Below are 19,349 nucleotides of genomic sequence, written 5' to 3' on the forward strand. Positions count from 1 at the left end.
ATATGAGTTGGCCTAATCATGTGCCACTCAGTCAGTCATCCCATCATATGGCATGAGGCTGGAGGACAGGCCGGGGACAGCCGTACTGCAGAACAGATTATCCTGGTAAATGGGTAAACATGTTTGGATCTTCGTCGCAAAGTTTTATCATTACCGAAATTCACTTTTAATGGATAATGTACGTTTAAAATCAGATTCTAATCGAGGATGAATCCATTTCAATAAGAGGGTTACATTTTTGAAGAATCTTATGAAATATTTACTAAACCCTAAATTGCAGAAAAAATGGGTAAAATTACAGCTCCCAGCAGGGAGTAGCTAAGTAAAAGTACGGATAAAAAAAGAGGCACATATTATAAACCGGATTACAAAGGCTAAACTCTCATGGGGAAAATATCTATCAATAAAGACATTGTAGAAAATAGAGATATGAAAGACGTGGTTATGGCAGCATAAGCTCGAAGGCAAAGAAAAAACTGCAACAAACAATCAACAAAACAAAAAATATGAAAACCTAACAAACTACATTTAAAAAGACTCGCAACACTTACAAAAAAAAACCGAAAAGAAGGAAAGCATTGAGAACGGGTTCAAAAATGCAGCACTTGTGCCACAAGTTGCGAATTCATTTTGAATTTTTCGACTGCAAAAAACTACCGACAAAAAACCCTTTTCACAAAGGCCGCGAAATTGCAGTCGAACCACGCCCACACTCTGCCGATGCAGCTCCAAATATATAGCGAACGAAAAAACAAAAGCCTTTGTTAGCATAAAATAGACATGTGTGTGTGTGTGAGCAGCTCCTTTTTTTGGGAGTTTTTTAGTCCTTCTTTTAGTGCACCACATGGATTATCCATGGGATTATCCTGTGCAGCATGACTGCGTTTTAGTGGAAATTTCATTCTTGTTTGAGTTGAAAAGGCAATAAGATGAGAGCCAATGTGTCCTGAAATGTTTTCCATTCTTCAGTGTACTTTCCCCTCAAGTTTCTTCAAGTTTTCTTTCCCCCACCCGCCAAAATAGAACTTGCAATTTGACTAATTGAAAATGTGTTTGCAAAAGCAAGAAAAATAATTTCCATAATTTGATTTTATCCCTTCCCTTCAAGTTGCTCCCTCTCTCACAACAGTTTGGCGCCTGAGTAAATTTCAAATAACAATAAAACAGAAAACAAAAACAAAAAAATATGGCGAGAATTTACAAAATTAATTAAAAAAAGGGGAAACCAAAGGGATGAGCTGTCTCCTATGGATTTTGTTCTTGCGGCGGCCCCTAATTGAGTTCATCAACAAAATTTGCTTTCTCGTTTTTCCACGCGTGGGTTTTCCCATGTAATACGCTTAAGGGCAGGGGCTGGTCCGCCCCAACCCCGTTGCGGGGAGCTTAAGTTTAACTTCAATTGTTGATCGTATTTGTGTGCGTAATCCGATGCGCTTAGTCGTTGTGGGCTTCCACGCGTGTATGCCGGTGGAACAATGCCACTGAAAATGGGATTTATCTTACATTTTAATATTCCTAAAAATTTAACTGAAACTTTAAGCGGGAAAAGCTGGAAACGTTGCTTCAATTGAATAGGTTTGAAGTTTTTAAAGAGGGAAGTTTGGTTAATGCCCAAAAAGTTTCCACCTTTAAAAGGCAAACATAAACACGACTTGGGCAGCACTTAGCCATGGAGGAGTGCTCCACTCTATGGAAAAAGTAAACCAAATACAAATACAAATAAAAACTCAAATACAACCGCAAACAAAACGGAAGCAAAGCGAAATCCTGTCTCCGAATGAGCAAAAAATGGAGGATATATACGAATATGTGTGTGCCCAAAAGGGTTCAGGTGGGGTCAGAGTCAGCTGTTGGCCAGAAGGGGTCTCCGGACGACTGGCATGTTGGTGTCAAAACAACAAATTGTTTTATAATACGAGGGCCCCACCCGAAACCCAGACAAAGGGCAAATACAAAACCCACTCACACACTCGTCCTACCGCACAGAGAATGGAAATGGAAATACTCGCACACACACACACAGAGACACAATGGGAAATCGAGACTCCAACCAGCCTCGCCCCATTGAACAGCCAGAGGCGTGGTCAGCACGTGGGAAATGACATTTTTCTCGAGAGCGAAGCAGGCTTATTGTTCACATTGTCTAAGCTTAAATAATTTGCTCCGGCCAAATGTCACACGGCAAAAGGTTCCGCACAATTTTTGCACCCAAAAATCTGCCCCCGATGGCACAAAGTGGAACTTTTGTTTCTGCAATTTTTGGTCGTGAAAGGCAGCGGCGAAAGCTTCCGTTGAAATGCCTTCAACAAAGCGAAGCATAACTAATTGCTGCAGCGTGCTCGCCCTTTTCTATTTTTGTTTTGTTTTGTTTTGTTTCGGGGATACCCAGTGGTACGTGATGACAAAGGGAATAGTCGATTGAGGAATGGGGCGTAACAGGAAAGTTACCAGTGCCATTAGGAAAATGTTCTGTATACATTCTTGGCAATAGCAGCAGCAATTCAATGCAGTTGGATCAACTTTGTTCATTCCATTCAATTCAATTCAATTAATTCAATAGTGGGTATCACCTTAGTCGTAACAAAGACTACAGTTCTAGCACTTCTTTCTCTTTATTTTGTTGGTTCTCTATGGTTGTCTCAATTGTTTTTGCGTTACCAACCACCTGCCAGTCGAACAATTTTCCTGCAACAAGGAATTTGTTATTGGCTTTATTTTTGCCATGTTGGTTGGGCCCGTATAACTGAAATTTTGCAGTGCACCTCAACGTTTCTTTTGCTTCTGTTGCATATTTTGCAATATTAAATAGTTTTTATTTTTTAATATTGAATAAAGTACTATGCCGCCAGCAAAGGTGTCGGGATTGAATGGATGCTGAAAAGCTGGAAGAAAACATAGTTTATTTTGATCTAAAGGTGGCGAATTCATTGAGTTGTCACCTCGACAGGTCGCAAATTGGCCCGGACTAATGCAATTGAGCAACTGTTCGGCGGGGGGGAGAGGGTGTTTCCGGGTGTGCTCCTGGAGAGAGTTGTTGGAATGTCTCGCCCCGTAAATTGGCATTCATTTGCATTACCGTAAAAAGTTATTTGCACATGCATGTGTGCACTTGGCCCGAGACTCAGCCAGCCGCACGCTCCAACAAATTGCAGCTACTAAAGCGCTAAAACGTGACGACAGACGATTGCAAGGAATGGAACAGGCTTTACAGACGAATAAGACTGGGTTTTTGGGCTCAGCAGCACCACTACCAGAGGGACTGTAGTACTATGGGCTGGGTTCTGTGTCTCAGGCAAATACCGAACTAAATTCGAGTGCAACAAGCCTGACACTGTCGTGAGATAAGGCGGAGCCAAGGCATTTGCCTTTGCCGTTGCCTGTCTTCCCACTTTTATTTCACTTTACTCGGAACGCTTATTGGCTTAGTCCGAAATGCAGATGCAGTTGCTATTGCCGTTGACTCAATAAATGTCATGGACATGCATCCATACTTCCTCGAGAGTGCTGCTCTTCAAGCAGTAAGCCGCTTTGCTAAGCATTCTTCGAAGTACTCGGCATGCTTTGATCCAGTTGGATGGCCTGAGTGGGTGGACGAGGCTTTTAAGCCAAGTTTCTTAACTTAACAACTGTTCGGAGGGGGAATAAAATTAGCTTCGACTGCAGAATATGAATTTAAGAACACTTTAAGTGAAGAATCCATTTCAAATAACATAAAATCTTTCACAAAATTTCATTGAAATTAAATTAACTGTTTGCTTACAAAGCTTACAAAGTATTTATAGAGAAAGAAATATGTTAGCGACTAGAAATATGTAAAGTTTGTTTATTAGCTATGAGTCTTGTGCTCTCAAATCTGCATTTACATGTGGGTAAAAGGTATATTCTGTGGAACATAGACAGGCAGTAGATAGATATCAGGAATTATAAATTCCATCGCTTAGTCATTCTGAGATTCTCTCTTTTCCTGGAACCCCTCAAAACCCACCATCTGTTCTAAATTTAAATGCATACAATAAGGCACCGAATGGTGCTGTCTGCATTCTGTGAAGCGTACCAGAAGTTGGCTCTACTCCGAATGCTAGGTAGAGGGGGGTTGGGGTGCTTTGGGGGATGGTACCCCCATCTGAACAATGACAGTACTGCCATTTACAACCTGGGCTGGAAATAAACGCAAAATGACAGCCAACAAGGTGCAGTAACAACAACGACAGGAACGACAGCAGCGACGACAGGCGTGACGCAAGTTATGCTCAAAGTGGAAGCGCAGTTAAAGTGTCAAAAACACGCACACACACACACACACACACACACACACAGGGAGCTGGGAAAGGGGGATGGGAGCTGCCACGCCTCCACCCAGGCACCCCCTTTCCTGACATCCCGCGCAGAGCCCACCTTTGGATGTGCGTGTGAGTCAGTTTTATAGATTTTTTCGCACGTGAAGCATTTTAGACGGGCCATTAATCTCAAACACTCATGGCGACCCTCGCAGGTCTGCGGCTTCCTGCCTGCCACTGGTCCCACCTTGCTCTCCTCCTCCCGCCCCCTTGCAACAGTCACGGCCACATTTGTCATAAATATCGAACAAGCAAGTGGTTGCCATCCTTCCCCTCGATATCCTCTTTGCTTTACCCCAGCCACTCGACGCGTGCTCTGGCATGGCTATACCCTTCCCTTTGCCAGAGGGTATTATGTTTTAGTCTGTTATTTGTAGACTGAAAACCGTAGTATATTTTCTCTTCACTATATATTTTCATTAATGTACCAAAGGACAGTCTCTCAGGGTATATATATGGTGCTTCGACTGCCAATGGTTCACTTTCCTTCTTGTTTTTGTTTGACCAACGCCCACATTCAGCCACAAAAAGAGAGTGAGCAGGGAGGGAGGGCGTCATGCTGCAAGCGGACGTGAAATGGGGCATGGGGGAAATTGGGCTGGGTCCATGGCGATTGATTTAAAATGCACTTGAAATTATGTACGATATATTTGACAAGTGAATTTATTTAAATTTTGTTTTTGGCAGGTGTCCGATGTGGCCACCGATGGGAGGGCGGGGCGTACGAGTGTTTTCACTTTATGCGGGCGGTGGGCAGGCGCGCAGGCGGTACCATAACAAACGTCCAGCACTGTAATTTATGATTTCAAGTGTTGTCTGCTTTTAGGGGTCAACTTATGGCCGTGTGTACGTTCGTTTGGGCCATTGTTTATGGCCCCTCCGCGCGCACTTTTTGCCGCAATATGTTGCCCCCAAAACAATGCGTTTGCTTGTAGCACAAAAACCGGTGGACACACATACATCGCGAGAGGATGAGAGAGAACAAATTGCGCTACATAAATTATGCGAAATGTCAAAAAGTTTTTGGCCGATTGAAACACAAACATAAACCCACACGCACACGCCCACTACTCCACGACAGAGCTTCCCCATCAATCGCCCCCTACCAGGGCAAGCAAATTGAATTAAATGACTATTTTCAATGGGTTCAATTTGTTGGGCGGAAAGTATACATTTTTGACATATAGGAATTTGGTAGTAGAAATAGAGTTTTACATGTGAGAATAAATGCATATATTCCCATTGATAAATATTCTTCACTAGACTCCACTTTTATGAGTAACATTTGATGAAGATACTACCGCCACAGTGTAGTTTCCAAACTCGAAGATGAACCTCCAACATTCATCTAATAAATGAACTTTGTTCATCCAAATAGTTTTGCGCTGAGGGTGGGCGTTTCATTACGAGTTGCGCTGCCGAAACTTGAGCCATCAAAAAATATCTTCTTTTACTTGTACGATGATCACTGGAACTTTGCTTTCTTTGCTGCTCTGTTCCCTGTGCCCTGTTCTGCATTTAATAAGCAAAGTCACTTCAATTTATGATTTTATCATGCATATAAACATTTCACAGCTCGAGTGTTTATGGCATATTTCCCATTCCCAATCCTCCGTCTAAACTTGCCAATATCTTCATCATCAATATCATCATCAGCCACAGCAGCTGGATGAGACCCCACCCCACACACCCCCAGCACTCTAAGGGAAGCTCCTCTTTGCCTGTGACGACTGCGTTTAAGTGTCACGGTCTTGGTTATAAAACTTTAAAATATGTGCGTATAAAACTCAAAAGCAGGACTCTCTGATTTGCATCTAACAATGTACAAAACGCGCTTTTGGCAACAGTTGAGGCGGAATGGTTTGAAACACATAATCTGGTTTCAAATTCTGACCAAAGCTGGCGGGACACTCTCTAATTCTCTACTAAGTTTCGTCCGCAATAAAGTTTCCGAAATGAGAGAAAGTTTTCACGTGGATTTTAGTAGCCAAAAGTCTGGTCTGTAATTTACAGTTTGTGATGGAGCTGTTTAACAAGAACAATAATCTTTACAGCTGTTCAAAAATGTTTGAGGGAACTTGTGGAATTTAAACTAGAATTTACAAGAAATTAAAGGACAACCAAAAATAGGCCTCCAGAGCATCTATAAATTTTAACAAAAACTCTCCACAATTGCTTCGTTAAAATTCTGGCAAAGCTTTCACTTCATTCCAAAAGCTCCATTTATTGCACTGAAGGTATACAGAGAACTTCTACTTATACGCTTTCGGTGGTCAAGTTGTCTTCTACTGTATAAGCTGAAAGCTTTTGGCAACTCGTATATGAATCTTCTATAAATCCTTATACTTATACATTCGAAGTCAGAAGCTCTAAAGCTATTTTCCCATAAGCAAATACAGTCCAGTCTGATATTATTTGTTCAACCATAAACATAGAAACACAATTGCAATATACGAAAACTCGAATTCATATGCTTATCGCTCGTATACCAGTTATAAAATGGAAATATACACTTATACATGTCTTCTACAATTTATATTTTCCCGAAGTCAAAGTGAACTAATTCACTGTATATCCCAGTATTTATTGGACAAATCTTTTCTATATTTATCATACACTTTATACACCTTTCCTTGTAGTACTTATGGTTTAAAATGTGCCGTATAACAGCTTACTAAACGCTTCTGTAAAGACACTTTCTAAAGCCTCATCTTGGCCTTTTTCTTTTCAAGTTGGGACTTTCATTTACCGCTGTTATCTTTTGGACTTGTTCATCCTTCTTCTCGTCTTTTGTTAGTAAAGCCAACTTAATTACTTCACCGCCTCATTCATTACAAGAGTTTGCTTGTCACACAATTAAAATTGTAAGACTGCCCAAGAACAAATACGAGTACATATTGTCATGCCGCTATCCTCAACGAAGCATCTCATCCTTCAGCCGGTTCAGCTGTTCTGTGTGCTGTTGCAACTTTGATAACTCTGGATGGGTTTTCTTGGTTTTCTCCTTCTCGAACGGGGGGGACTCATTAGAGTGAATTATGAACAGTTTAAAAAATCATTAGCAAAGTTGTGTCTGGCGGAGGAGCAAAGTACTCGAGTATTAGAGTTAAGTCAACTAAAATTCTCCTGTGAGATCTGCTTTAATGAGTGTGCAAGGTCATGTGCTCAATGGAATTGGTGATTCAGTTTCGGGTTGGCTTCTCCACCCACTGAACTATTTGCCGAAATCGCTTAAGACCATCTAACAAATAAACAACAATGACAACACTTAAATACACAGATACAGGGTGGGATAGAGAGATGCACAGATACATTTGTCAGTCAATTTTCAATTGGCTTTTGAGCCTTTGAGCCTGCACGTAAATTTATTTGCCTTTCACTGGCAATCAGCAAACGAAATCTTACCCGTACTCTATCCGTATCTGTATCCAAAATCACAATCAAATCAGGCAGAAAACACACACCTGTACACATTGAAAAGTCGTAGGGATTTGCAGACAGGTGTACGCCCAGAAATCCCCTGCTATAATGCAGTCAATTGAGTTTACATTTCAGTGACTGGATCACCAAAAGGCATTTCTGCATGGCAGCGGCGCATGCTGCTGCTGCAGGCAACAAATCAGCAGCAAATTCTGACGATTTATTAGTTGCAAATCGAATTTTAAAAATACATGGCATGGACATGGCACACATTTAGCATCGTTGCAGGAGTTTTTGAACACATATTTTTCGTGATTTGTGTAAATTATGTGCCCATCAGGCTAATATTTTAATCAGTTTTTGTCATTTATCATTCATATAAATCGAATCCAAAACATTAGCGTGTGAATTTCCAGCTAAAACCAATCATGCATCGCATGAATCACATTAAAATTTCCAATTAAATATTAAATTCGCATTAAAAAATCATTCCAGAATCATGGGACTGGCATTCTGATCAATGCATAATGCAGTTTCTATGTTCATTTCAATTATGTGAGTGAGTGGCAGTGGGAGGACATGGGTAGCCGCCTCATTTCAAAAATGATGGGTCTGTCCCCATGCCAAATGCTCGCTGATGGGAAACGACTTCAAGATTTCCACCCCTTTGTTTGGCCAGAGGAAACGGAAAATTATTAATTACATTTTATACATTTTATGCGATTTATTGTTTGATTTATGCGAAGTACGAGTACCTAAGCCCCCGCGAAATGAATAACTTATTGTTTATGACTCACTCCAAGAGCTCAGCTCTCAACTCTTTCCCTTTGGCCATTTCCAACAATAAATCAAGGGTTTTTTGTTCCATTCGGTAGCTTTGTCTGGGCATCTGTCAGGCATTCCCCAATGGACACTTGAGTATGTAGAAATGTTATGACATTCCTTTCAAAAAGGATAAATTGCTTACTGAAAAGAAGAAGCCAAGCGTGAGACGTTCCCTAGAGGTCGTGTGATACACGTAAAGTATTTAAATGTTTGGAAAAACTTAAGGAAAATCGGTAAAGGTTGCCATTCACATAATTTGCTTCGGTTTTCACTTGTATTGTTAACCCAAGAAATATTATTACAGACGCAATTTCTTTGAGGAAAATCTTTGCTCAAAAGAAAACTTCTTCCAACAGCTAAAGAAAACTTTTCAAGTGGCTGTGGCGAAAGAATAATTTCTTAATTTTCAATTAAGCAACACAAACAATAATTTAGACGTGAAATGGAAAAAGTGTCGCTCCTTTGCAACAGTCTGCCTGTGCCTCTGCCTGTGCCGCGTCTACGCAATTAATTTTCTGGAAAAAGGCGGACAGAAATCAGCTGAAAAGCTGACAAAAAGTAACACGGCACAAAAAGCAATTGCAAGACAATCTTCTTCTACTTTTTCTGCACTTTTTTGTGCATTTTCCTTCGAGCTGAATACGCATAAATTCACATCCGGCGACAAGATGGCGCAATGTGGAACGAGTTTTGGACTGCAATACCTCGTTCACTTAAAGTCTCGTGGAATTGTCAACGTTGCACTTTGTCAAAGCGAGAGACTGAGAGAGCAGAGAGATACCGAGGGAGAGAGAGGAAGAAAAAACTCTCAGAGACACTTGCTATCCCTATTTTCTCTGTCTGTGTGTTTGGCAACATGGCGTATGCAGCACTTCCGTTAAGCGAAAAAAAAACGAAACGGAAATGTGCAAATGAGAGCGCCTTGAATATCTTAAGCAGGCCATGGATACCCCTCTCCCCTAGCTGTCATTCCAATTATTGTTCTGTTTTGTTTATTCCACCACCCCAAAAAAGGATGACAAGCTCGGGGAAAAATTACGGTTTGCCATTTTTCAGTTATTTGGCTTAATTGGAAAACTATATGCAGACTCTGGGCTAAATCAGCAACAAATATACTGAGCACTCTGGCAGACAAAATGGGGCAAAGCTGAAAGAGGGGAGGACAGCCAGCTTAAATGATTGGCATAGCAAATTAGAGACACCAGTGTTGCTCATTTATTTCTGGTTTCAGAAAGCTTTGAGAATGAATTAGGGGAAATGCACTTTTAAATGAACAATTTCTGTTAAGATTCGAAGCCTAAACAATACTTTAAGAGAATCTCTCTTACATGCTGAAACCTTAACCTAAATTAATTGAAAGCTCGACCAGCAATCGCTACATACCCCATGCCAGCCACAAAACAAATTCCAGCAGAGCTATTTCAATTTGTTACTCATTTGCACGCAGCAAACAATCAGGCGGGCCCACAAAACCCTTTTGCAGGCATCCCCTACCTCCGTAGCCAGGCCCCCATCCCTACTCCATCGGAACACACACATTTAGCATCAATTACCATCGCGTGTTGTACCCAAATACCATCTTCGGGGGCTCGGCTCGTTTGCTTTTATCCAATGTGAGAGCTCTAATTAGATTTCATTTTCAGCCTCGGCTGTGAAAATACGTCAATGGGAAAAACAACAACTGAAGGAGTGCAAGAGCAATGTGAAAATTAACAATGGACGTACAAGGTTATACAATCGAATTGTCTACACATCAGGTTATCCGTTTTAAATTACCTCTTTGAAGGGGGTCCTTGACTCTTGGATTGGATTTACCCCGACCACAGAGCTGGCAGTTAGAGAAAGAGCTGCCGGAGAGCTAGAGAAAGAAGATGTGGCATTGCACATCATTTGGCAACACTTTAAAAATGCCATTATTTTGGATTACAAATGTGAATGCGTGCTTCAGACACTCTCTTTCTCTTTCTCTCTCTCTTGCTGTCTGTCTAATTTTTCATTGAACAGCAGTAAAGTTAGGGAAAACGAGTAAGAGAAAGCCAGGGAAAAATCCACTGAGAGAGATGGATATAAATCCACAGAAAGAGATAGCCAGCGAGAAGCCATGCGTCTGTCTAACTTTGACCGCAAAAAGCTCCGCGTTTCCATTTCCGACAAACACCAAGTCCATGTCTGTGTCCTGTGATGGATGACAGCAGCGAGTGTGCATCATTCATCAGTCCGTGGAAATTCTGGATCCACCATATATATCTTCGCGTGTGTTGGTTAGTGTGTGTGTGGGGATGTGGGGAGAATTGAAAAATTCATTACAATTAGTTGACGCCACTGGACAATGACCAAAATGGTTTTCCTCATATAAACTCCCTCTAATCCCTCTTTAGCTTTTTCATTGCCATTTGTTCGCTTATACTTTGCTCCAACTAGAGCTGTTCCATTGCCATTTGTCCACCTTTTCCCCATTCTCTGTTTGTCATTCTGCTGCGATAATTTGACAATTATACCATTTGGGGAAACTTTTTGTGTCAAGTGCACGCTGCTGGGACAACAGGGGTCTTCAAATATATACTTGCAGAGAGATTCCAATACCCAAGTCAGACAAGCAGAGCATACAGAAAATTCTTTAAAGACTGTCCTATATTTTGTGTACACATTTAAGGGTGTCCTGTATTCGATGTCATTTTCCCAGTGATTTATCACATTTTTCTAGCACAATCAGTGCGAAAGTTTATTAGCTCGACCAGCTGTCACACGGCGACCTTTATCACGTTAAACAGGTAATACGAGAAAAAAATTTTAAAAAGGCAAAAAGAAAACAAAAAATTTCATTATCATGTCAGTGAAAGAAGGTTGACTCCAAAATCTATTGGAGCATCATCCACTCCACCTTTTGCTCTCCTTCACCTTTATCTACTATGTCCCGCACCTTTTATCTACTCTGCCCTTTATCTACTCTCTCCCGCACTCTCTAATTGACCCGAAAACTTCTTGCAACTTGGCTCAACAATTTTTCACGCCAACTTAAAGCCGCTTAGAACTGAACAGAACAGAACAGAACAGGGAACAGAAACCGTGGAAGTAGCAGTCAAGCCCAAGTTCAGAGTCTCAGGGAATATCTTTATGGTTGAGTGGACTTTAGGGCCTGCACTTTATCATGCTCGGGCCTACTGGCTGGCCTCTTACGTTTTTCCCTCACCTTCTTTTTTAGCCAGCTCAAATGCTCATTAAGATGCATTGCAATCTGTGTGTGCAATATGCTTTTGCCGTGGGCCTGCTTGCTGATAATAAACGTAAAAGTTTTTCCACAACTTGAGTTGATTATTATGCGCCGACAAACTTGGAATTGTTAGTGCGTGTTAAAGATTTGCATTAATTATCAGGTTGGTGGCGGTGAAGTGAAGGTGGGGCTTCTGTTGGCTGCTGTTCTGCTGCTCTTGTGAAAACTTTAATTAAGTCATTATGTAATTGTGCATTGCGCATACGTCTCCTCTTGGAACTCTTTGAGAATTGTATGTGTGGCCGAGTGTTCGTTCCGCAAACTAATTAAAACGTTCCAAAGTTGCCTCTTGCCACGATTGGTTTATATGTACACTATTTCGGGTTAACCTGTCTTTGGTTTATGGCTAATATTAAAATAAGACAAATATATTCAAGACATTAGGTTGATAAAGAGAATCCATAGGCCCAAAATCCTTTTTCATTTAGGGTAATCAAATTAAAGCTGCAAGTAAGGGCAAAAACTAAGAATAAACAAAAACATAAAATCAGTAGCAGGCAAATAGAAATGCCATAAATGCTGAAACGTACGGAAAACCACAAAAACAAAGTCAAAAAACCAAAAAACTTTTCCTACAAATGCCATAAAATGGTAAAACTGCAAAAGTTTGTGTGAGACTGCAGAATTTTATGGTCTTTCCTCTCTCACACAATCGAAAGTAAACCCCATTTGACTTCTGTCAAAGTTGATTCCTCCCACTCGTACCTTATTGATTCATTGAAAGGGGATTGTAAATAACTTTTGCACCCAAAGACTTTTGATGATTTAATTGTGCGGTGCCAGGGGCAGGTGGCTGTGGCGGTCCTTAAAGTTCTCTCTAAATTATATATATCCTTTGTGGTAGCAAAGCGGGTGCTTCATTTACTCTGTCTCTCCCCCCGCTGTAATTCGCATTGTCAACGCGCAGACAATTGAGCTCAAGTGTTGCCACTTTGGCTCTAAGGGCCCCCATCCTCGACTTGGCCTCATAACAAGTCGTAAATGTCTCGAAGAAGAAGGTCCTGCTGCGACCACAGAAGAAGCAAGAGATTGTGGGCGCTGTTATGCGATGCCAGGAAGGACAACACAAAAAATTGCTGAAGCAAAAAGTTTTCTTTAGACAAAACTTCCAGCACGTGTCGCTGCCTGTGGTCAGAGATGGTCGTTGGATATGTGACATGTACATTTCTTAAGGTTTAGATCTCAGTCCATAACTTATTCATTCATCTTTAGAGTACACTTTTATGCAACAATTTAAGTTACATACATCTGTAGATGCTTATTGATTAGCTGCAATTCCCTTTAGATGGGACCCGCATGCTGGACTTAAAGTTCTAGTTTCCTTTGCGCCAAAGGACAAACACAAGCACCATTTACGAGTACCAGCAGCATTGCTTACTTTTCTCTATTATTACTAATATAATGGTCGAAACGCTTATTGTCTGTGTGGCTCCTGGGTGGACCCAGAGTGCAATTGTTAGAAGGAGCAGAATTCTGGCAACATTTTATCCCACGGACACGTCCTCGACTCTCGTTTAACTTTTTTCTTCCTTGTGGCCTTTGTGTCTCGTTTTCTTTTATTCTTCTCTCGTTCTTTATTTTTCTCTGTGGCTCACAATTGAGTCGCATAATTCAGAAAAGTTTATAATCAAAATACAGTCAACGCCTGGAAGCCAGAGAGAGAGAGAATATAAAAAAAAGAATATTCCTTCTACAGCGACTAATTGAGTTTCCTACGAATTGAATTTCATTCCATTGTTTTATTGAATCTCCCACACCCATTCCGAAATTGGGGTCATGGAAATTATTATCAGCAGTTGGCCAGCAGTTGCTCGGCAGCTGCTTTAAAACCCGCTCGCTCGACTGGCAACAAATTAGCAAAAAGCTTCCTCTGCCAAGGACACGGCACACACACACACAAAAGGGAAGATGGAAAGAACATTCACGTGTATATTTTATTGAAGCGACTGTGATTTTACCACCACATCGAGCCAGTAAATTCTCTAGGCGTACACTGATTGCTACACCGAACAGTCGAGAGAGCAGAGAGCCCGAACGGACGGACGGACGTAGAACGAGGTCAGGCCTCGGCAAACACGCATCCAAAAGCCAAATCAAGATGAGCTGACTTGGCCCGAAACGGGAGAGATTTCTTTCTAGCTCTCCTCCTCCGCAAGCTGCACTATCAGCACAACGGAGGCACGAAGGGGCAGCCAGAAATACATGACTATCGGCCCTGAAGGAGTGGGATAATGAAATAAGCCACAACAGCAACTGCTGCTCGAACATATTGAGTGGAAGCTGCACAAACAAATGAACTAAATGTGAACACGTAAGGTAAACAGTGGGCCGAGCAGAGATTGAGGAACGAGGTGGTACCCACACAGGGAGAGAGAGAGATATATTGGGAATTTAGGCCCGGCCACAAAAGGATGCTAACAAGTTGACTTTAATCTTCGATTCATCTATGAATTGGTCACTAAACTGTGTGTAAATTCTGTCTCTCTATGTAGTGCTTGTTTGATTCTTTTGAGAGAACATGGACATATGGACATGTAAAACAGTGATTGAAAGTAATAGGACAGAAAAGCACAATTAAAGCATAAAACATATCCTCCACTCAGTTAACTCTTTCCTTAGCGAACCCTCAATTCCATAATTCTCTGCCTCTGGCTATGCCCAAGCTCAAGTTTTTGAAACACAACTCTGCAATTAATCTGTGGCACGTGCCACACCCCACTGCCAGGGACAGCACGCACACACACACACACACACACACAGAGAAATGTTGATAACAATGTGCATTGCCACTTGCAACGTGTTGCGAGATTGTTGACTCGCTTTTATTTATGGAATACTTTTTTTCTGGCCAGCCCCTCTTCCGTTGTTAGCACTTTTTGTTGCGGCCACTATTTTGACAGTACTTTTTTTTTTGTGGCTCTGACTGTGACTCTCTGGGGTATTTGTTAAATGCTCGGCTTTCGAGTTTTTTGTGCAAATTGTTTGAACAAACTGTCACCAAATGACGCCGTTGCGGATGATGATGATGATGAGAGCCAGAGAGGATGGCTTTTCCGTTGTTATGCGTGAATGTCAAGAGTGGCCAATGGGATACACGATGTGCATTCAACTCTTGTGGCATTTTTTGAAAGTAATTAAGTGAGAAATGAAAAAGAATTTCCATTCTCACATAATTGCCAACAGATTGGAGCGCACTTTTTATAGCTCGGACATGTAAATGGCATTGAAGATTAATCAGGAATTATATGGAATAAAAAGAGAACACTCTTATGTTGAAAATTGTGAGTGTGAGAGAGCTGATCCTCAAATTCCTTGTTTAATGCATTTTGATCTCTGTGAAAAGTTATATAAATGCATGCAGGGAAATCAGAGCAGACATAGTTTGGATATGGATATGCAGAGAGCACAGAAACATTGTAAATAAACGTCTGTTTGTCAAACAGAGAGGCGACTTCCCACTTTAAACTATAATAATGCCAACATAAAGCACTTTTAACCTTTGCTCCTTTCAGTTTTAAACTCTAATCTTAAATATGCAAGAAAGGAAAAATAAATCGAAAGGTTTTCAGGGCTTTGCAATGGCACAGACTGCGATCCGACAGCGTGGCATGGTGCATGGGGCAGATAAGCTGCATCTTATGCAAATGTAATTAAAATGCAACAGAGAACGCTGTTTTACAATATTTTATGTTACTCTTTTCGCGTTGTTTTTGTCTGTTTTTTATTTTATGCCCCATTTTGTTGCCCCACGATGTTGCTTAGGATCAGGCGGAGCAGCTTAGTGACACAAATTCCAGTGTTTGTTTGCCTCTCGCTCCGGACATTCTCGGTTAGCGAATTCTATTTAGTTTTCAAGTTTTTAATTAAAACAAATTAAAGTTAATTAAATACATTTTGGGCAAGCAGACAGCCATGAAATTATCTGCTGGAGGAAACACCTGCAATGTTATCCACCAGCAGGAGAGTGACAGAGGAGTACTATCCACGAGTTCATCGCTTATATAATCAAGTAAAGCGTAACCCCAAAAGTCCACTAATTGGTTCACATAACAAACAGAAGCCACAAAAAAAAAAGAAACCTACTCATGGAAGAAAAAGCAAAATGCAAGATTCACACCAACAAAAAAGAAGCGAGAGAGAGAGAGAGGGAGAAAGTGGGGAACTCCACTGCCAAAGTCCTTTCGCTTTAAGCTGATTACAAAGCACTTTTTTGTGTGGTCCAGCTCGGGGATTCGCTTGTGATTTCCCTCTGCGCTGGGATTTCCATTTTTCTTTTCTTTTCATTGTCACCTTTTGTCGTGATTTCTGCCAAACGTCAAATACAGATTATGCAAGAGAGTAGGGAGAAATTCTTGTGACAAAAAGTACTTCCTGCAGTTTTCCGATGAATGAAACAAATGTATGAAATAACAAACATTATTTGAACCATGAAAATTAATTTCTACCATAAGAAAGAATGTTAAAAATGTAATTTCACATAACAAAGAATTTCTACTGTCAAGCGCAGACTTTCTTCCCTTGTGTGTGTGGAGCTTATGAAAAAATAAGAAACAACGTTTTAGGGATATAATGAAAACAATTTAATTAAAATTCTATTTTGTTTCAAGTGTTAAAGTGTTCGCAGTGGGGACTCAAAGCAAATAAAACTGAAATTCGCCCCAGGCCTATGTAATCCGAGACAAGTAAATCTTTCATTAATCTGAGGCACAAGTAAACTGATACTTTGATTAGTGACTGTGGGAGGAGGTTTGCCATTAGAGGCAAAAGTAAATATCAACTTCCTTTGATGGAAGTATACGAGGAGATGGCCCCAAGGGGATGAGCTTTAGAGTTCATAATGATGCCATGAAGGCAAGGTGGGGTAAAATATTTTTGTGCTAACTCTTCCATTAAACATTCAATTTATCAGACGATGTCCAGCATTTTCATACAATTTATGACGTTAAGCGATCGAAAACCAACACTAAAACTAATCCACTTCTTTTATTTTTCTTTGCAGGTGAATAAAGTCACATGCCCTCGTGTAGTCCCGTATATGACCCCCTTGCATAGAGCGAATGCACCGCAGAAACCGCACTGGGGGTCAGAGGTTGGTACCTCGGCGTAACCGCATGAAGGAAAAACTTTAATTACTTTGACGCTGGAGTTCAGTGCAGCTAACTTTATAAGCAATCCCTCTTAACTTTAAGCTGCTCAGAAAATACAGAAGCAGCACCCTGGGATTGGGGGGAAAAGTCAACGAACAGTACTGAAACTTTCATGTGCTTGGGTCAATAAAACACAATGGAAATAAACGAAACGAAAGCTGAGAGAAGGGACAGGAAAATACCTAAAAATATGCATGACACACAGAGGGACTCACTCCCACACAGAGATACACAGATATGTAGATACACCTCGGTACAGGATGCCAACAAGATTTGTAGAGTGACCAAAGCAACATGAAGAGGCAGACATGAATGGTGAAAAAACGTACAAACATTTCGCATGCATTCGGTTGTAGAACACCAAGTGCAACATGCGGTTTTGTGGCGAGTTTCTTTTTTTTGTTTTTTGTTTCGTTTTGTGGGTACAGGCACTTTTATTTTCACGCAAAAATGTATACTCAAATTTCGGAAACACAAAAAGAACCGTTAGGGAAATCGAGTACAGTCACAGGCACTGTTCACCGGAAAATCTAAACAGCAGCCCACATACATACGTATCTTATGAGTCCATTTCCGCGCACAAAAACTGTCGGAACATTTTTAGACACATTTTTTTCCAAAATCATCCAACTAACATTTGAGCTCTAGCCATTCATTGTTTCATTTGCACAAATAATTTCATTGCACACATTGCATGAGTACAGGTACGAGTGTGTGCATCAAAAATTGAAATACAAATAGAAACAGAAAAGGGGCAAAAATCATATCTATAAATTCGTGTGCCCCAGATAAGCCCTGCTTCCGTCTGCATACCAGCAAAAATCTGATTCCGAAAAAAGATTTTTGTTTAGAGCCGAATTTAATATTCTTCTATTTGAAATGATTGCATATTTGATCTCTCTGTGCAATATTTGTGTTGCCAGGTTACGAGATGGGAATTGTTTTTGATAGAGAATAAATGATGGAAATTGTAGAGTGGAACTCAAAGAAATATTTCTTGATTGTTCGTTTTTTTTAATAAAATTTCAATGAATTTCCATGATAATAAATTCTAGAGTATGAGGATTGTCAGGAGCCGTAGATAGTCAATCGACTTAAATTTCAAATATATTATTTTTAACGTGGAATATTGGAAGCCGTAGTCAATTCGTAGAATTAAAATAAACTCTGAGCACCAGGGACCATATATTTTGATAGGAAACCATGAAACCGAAAACAACCTGAAGCAATCGGCAGCAAGACTCTATTTTTATTAACACATTGCAAGGTCAGATATGGCAGCTGTGGAGAAGAACTTTCTCAACATTTTTATAGCATTTCATTGAGTTTCCTATCCATCCCCCTGTCGCAAGGTCAAACTTGTTAACCTCACTTTAATGAAAACGTGTTGCAGCTAAAATGAAATTTTATGCTTAGGTGTGGAACAGACATAAACCCGCAATTGTAGACGAACCCAACACAAACATTCCCATTCACATTGTTTGTAATACGAGTCAACCACAGACCGCAATGGGGCATAAAGAATATTTATAGTGGGATGATGTAGATAGACGAGAAAGAGGAAACCTAGTGCTGTAACAACAATGAATTTGTGACCATAAAAGCCAAAACATTGTGCAGCACCATCTGCTAGTTGAAAGTAACTGTGGCAGCCACACAGCACAGCACAGGCTGTGGTAGAAGTCTGGAGACGCTTTTATGAACATATATACGCGAACAAATACATATTTATGTATGGGAATGACTCTGTGTGTATGTCCACATCGATAGGTTTCCTTTCTCTTTCCTGTGCTCCGTATTCTATCTCCATTTGGAGCACATCTCAATGGTTTTTATGGCACGGAACATCAATCAAATGGAAAATATTATTGACAAAACATGCGCACGACATTGTTGATGCGATTCCCCCATTCCCCCGAGCCAACACTCACATGAGTAGAGCACATAAAAAATAAAGCAAATATATACTTGCAGTAAGTGCTAGCACATAGCACAGTTGTGGTCGAAAGAATAGAACTGACACTTTTTGTGTGCGAAATTAGTTTGGAGAAATTTGAATTATTTATTTCTATCTAGTCTCTATTATATTTTCGTTTTCACCATCCATCCATGTGTTGTCTCTCGTATCACAAACTCAAAAGAAACCACTATTATTCCGCCCTCGTGTGTACTCCTGTGTACTGTATCTAAAGTAAAATAAGCAATTTGTGGACGTGCTGCCGCAAAACTAGGCAAAAATTTAAATTGTATTGCATCGCAATAGTTTGATAAATTGCTGCAAAAAGTTGATTGATGCGTGGGTCTGTCTGCAGGGTTTGTCTAGGCAAAAACTCGCTTTCCATGGCCCAT

At 40.6% G+C, this 19,349-nt stretch overlaps 1 protein-coding gene across 14 annotated transcripts in view; it reads left to right on the forward strand.

Annotated features, from left to right (window-relative positions):
* Nucleotides 1-19,349, forward strand: part of LOC117582550 (neural-cadherin) — a 138,680-nt gene that overhangs the window by 90,808 nt on the left and 28,523 nt on the right. Inside the window, exon 13 of one of the 14 annotated variants that reach the window (XM_034270376.1) lies at nt 16,853-16,875. The exons of the other annotated variants lie outside the window; for them this stretch is intronic. Coding sequence (XP_034126267.1) covers nt 16,853-16,860 — 8 coding nt within the window. The 3' untranslated portion in view covers nt 16,861-16,875. Of the gene's footprint in view, nt 1-16,852; nt 16,876-19,349 lie in introns of those variants that run through there. 14 annotated transcript variants of the gene reach the window in all.

Source organism: Drosophila guanche, unplaced genomic scaffold (assembly GCF_900245975.1).
Source record: "Drosophila guanche unplaced genomic scaffold, DGUA_6, whole genome shotgun sequence".
Taxonomy (NCBI): Eukaryota; Metazoa; Arthropoda; class Insecta; order Diptera; family Drosophilidae; genus Drosophila; species Drosophila guanche.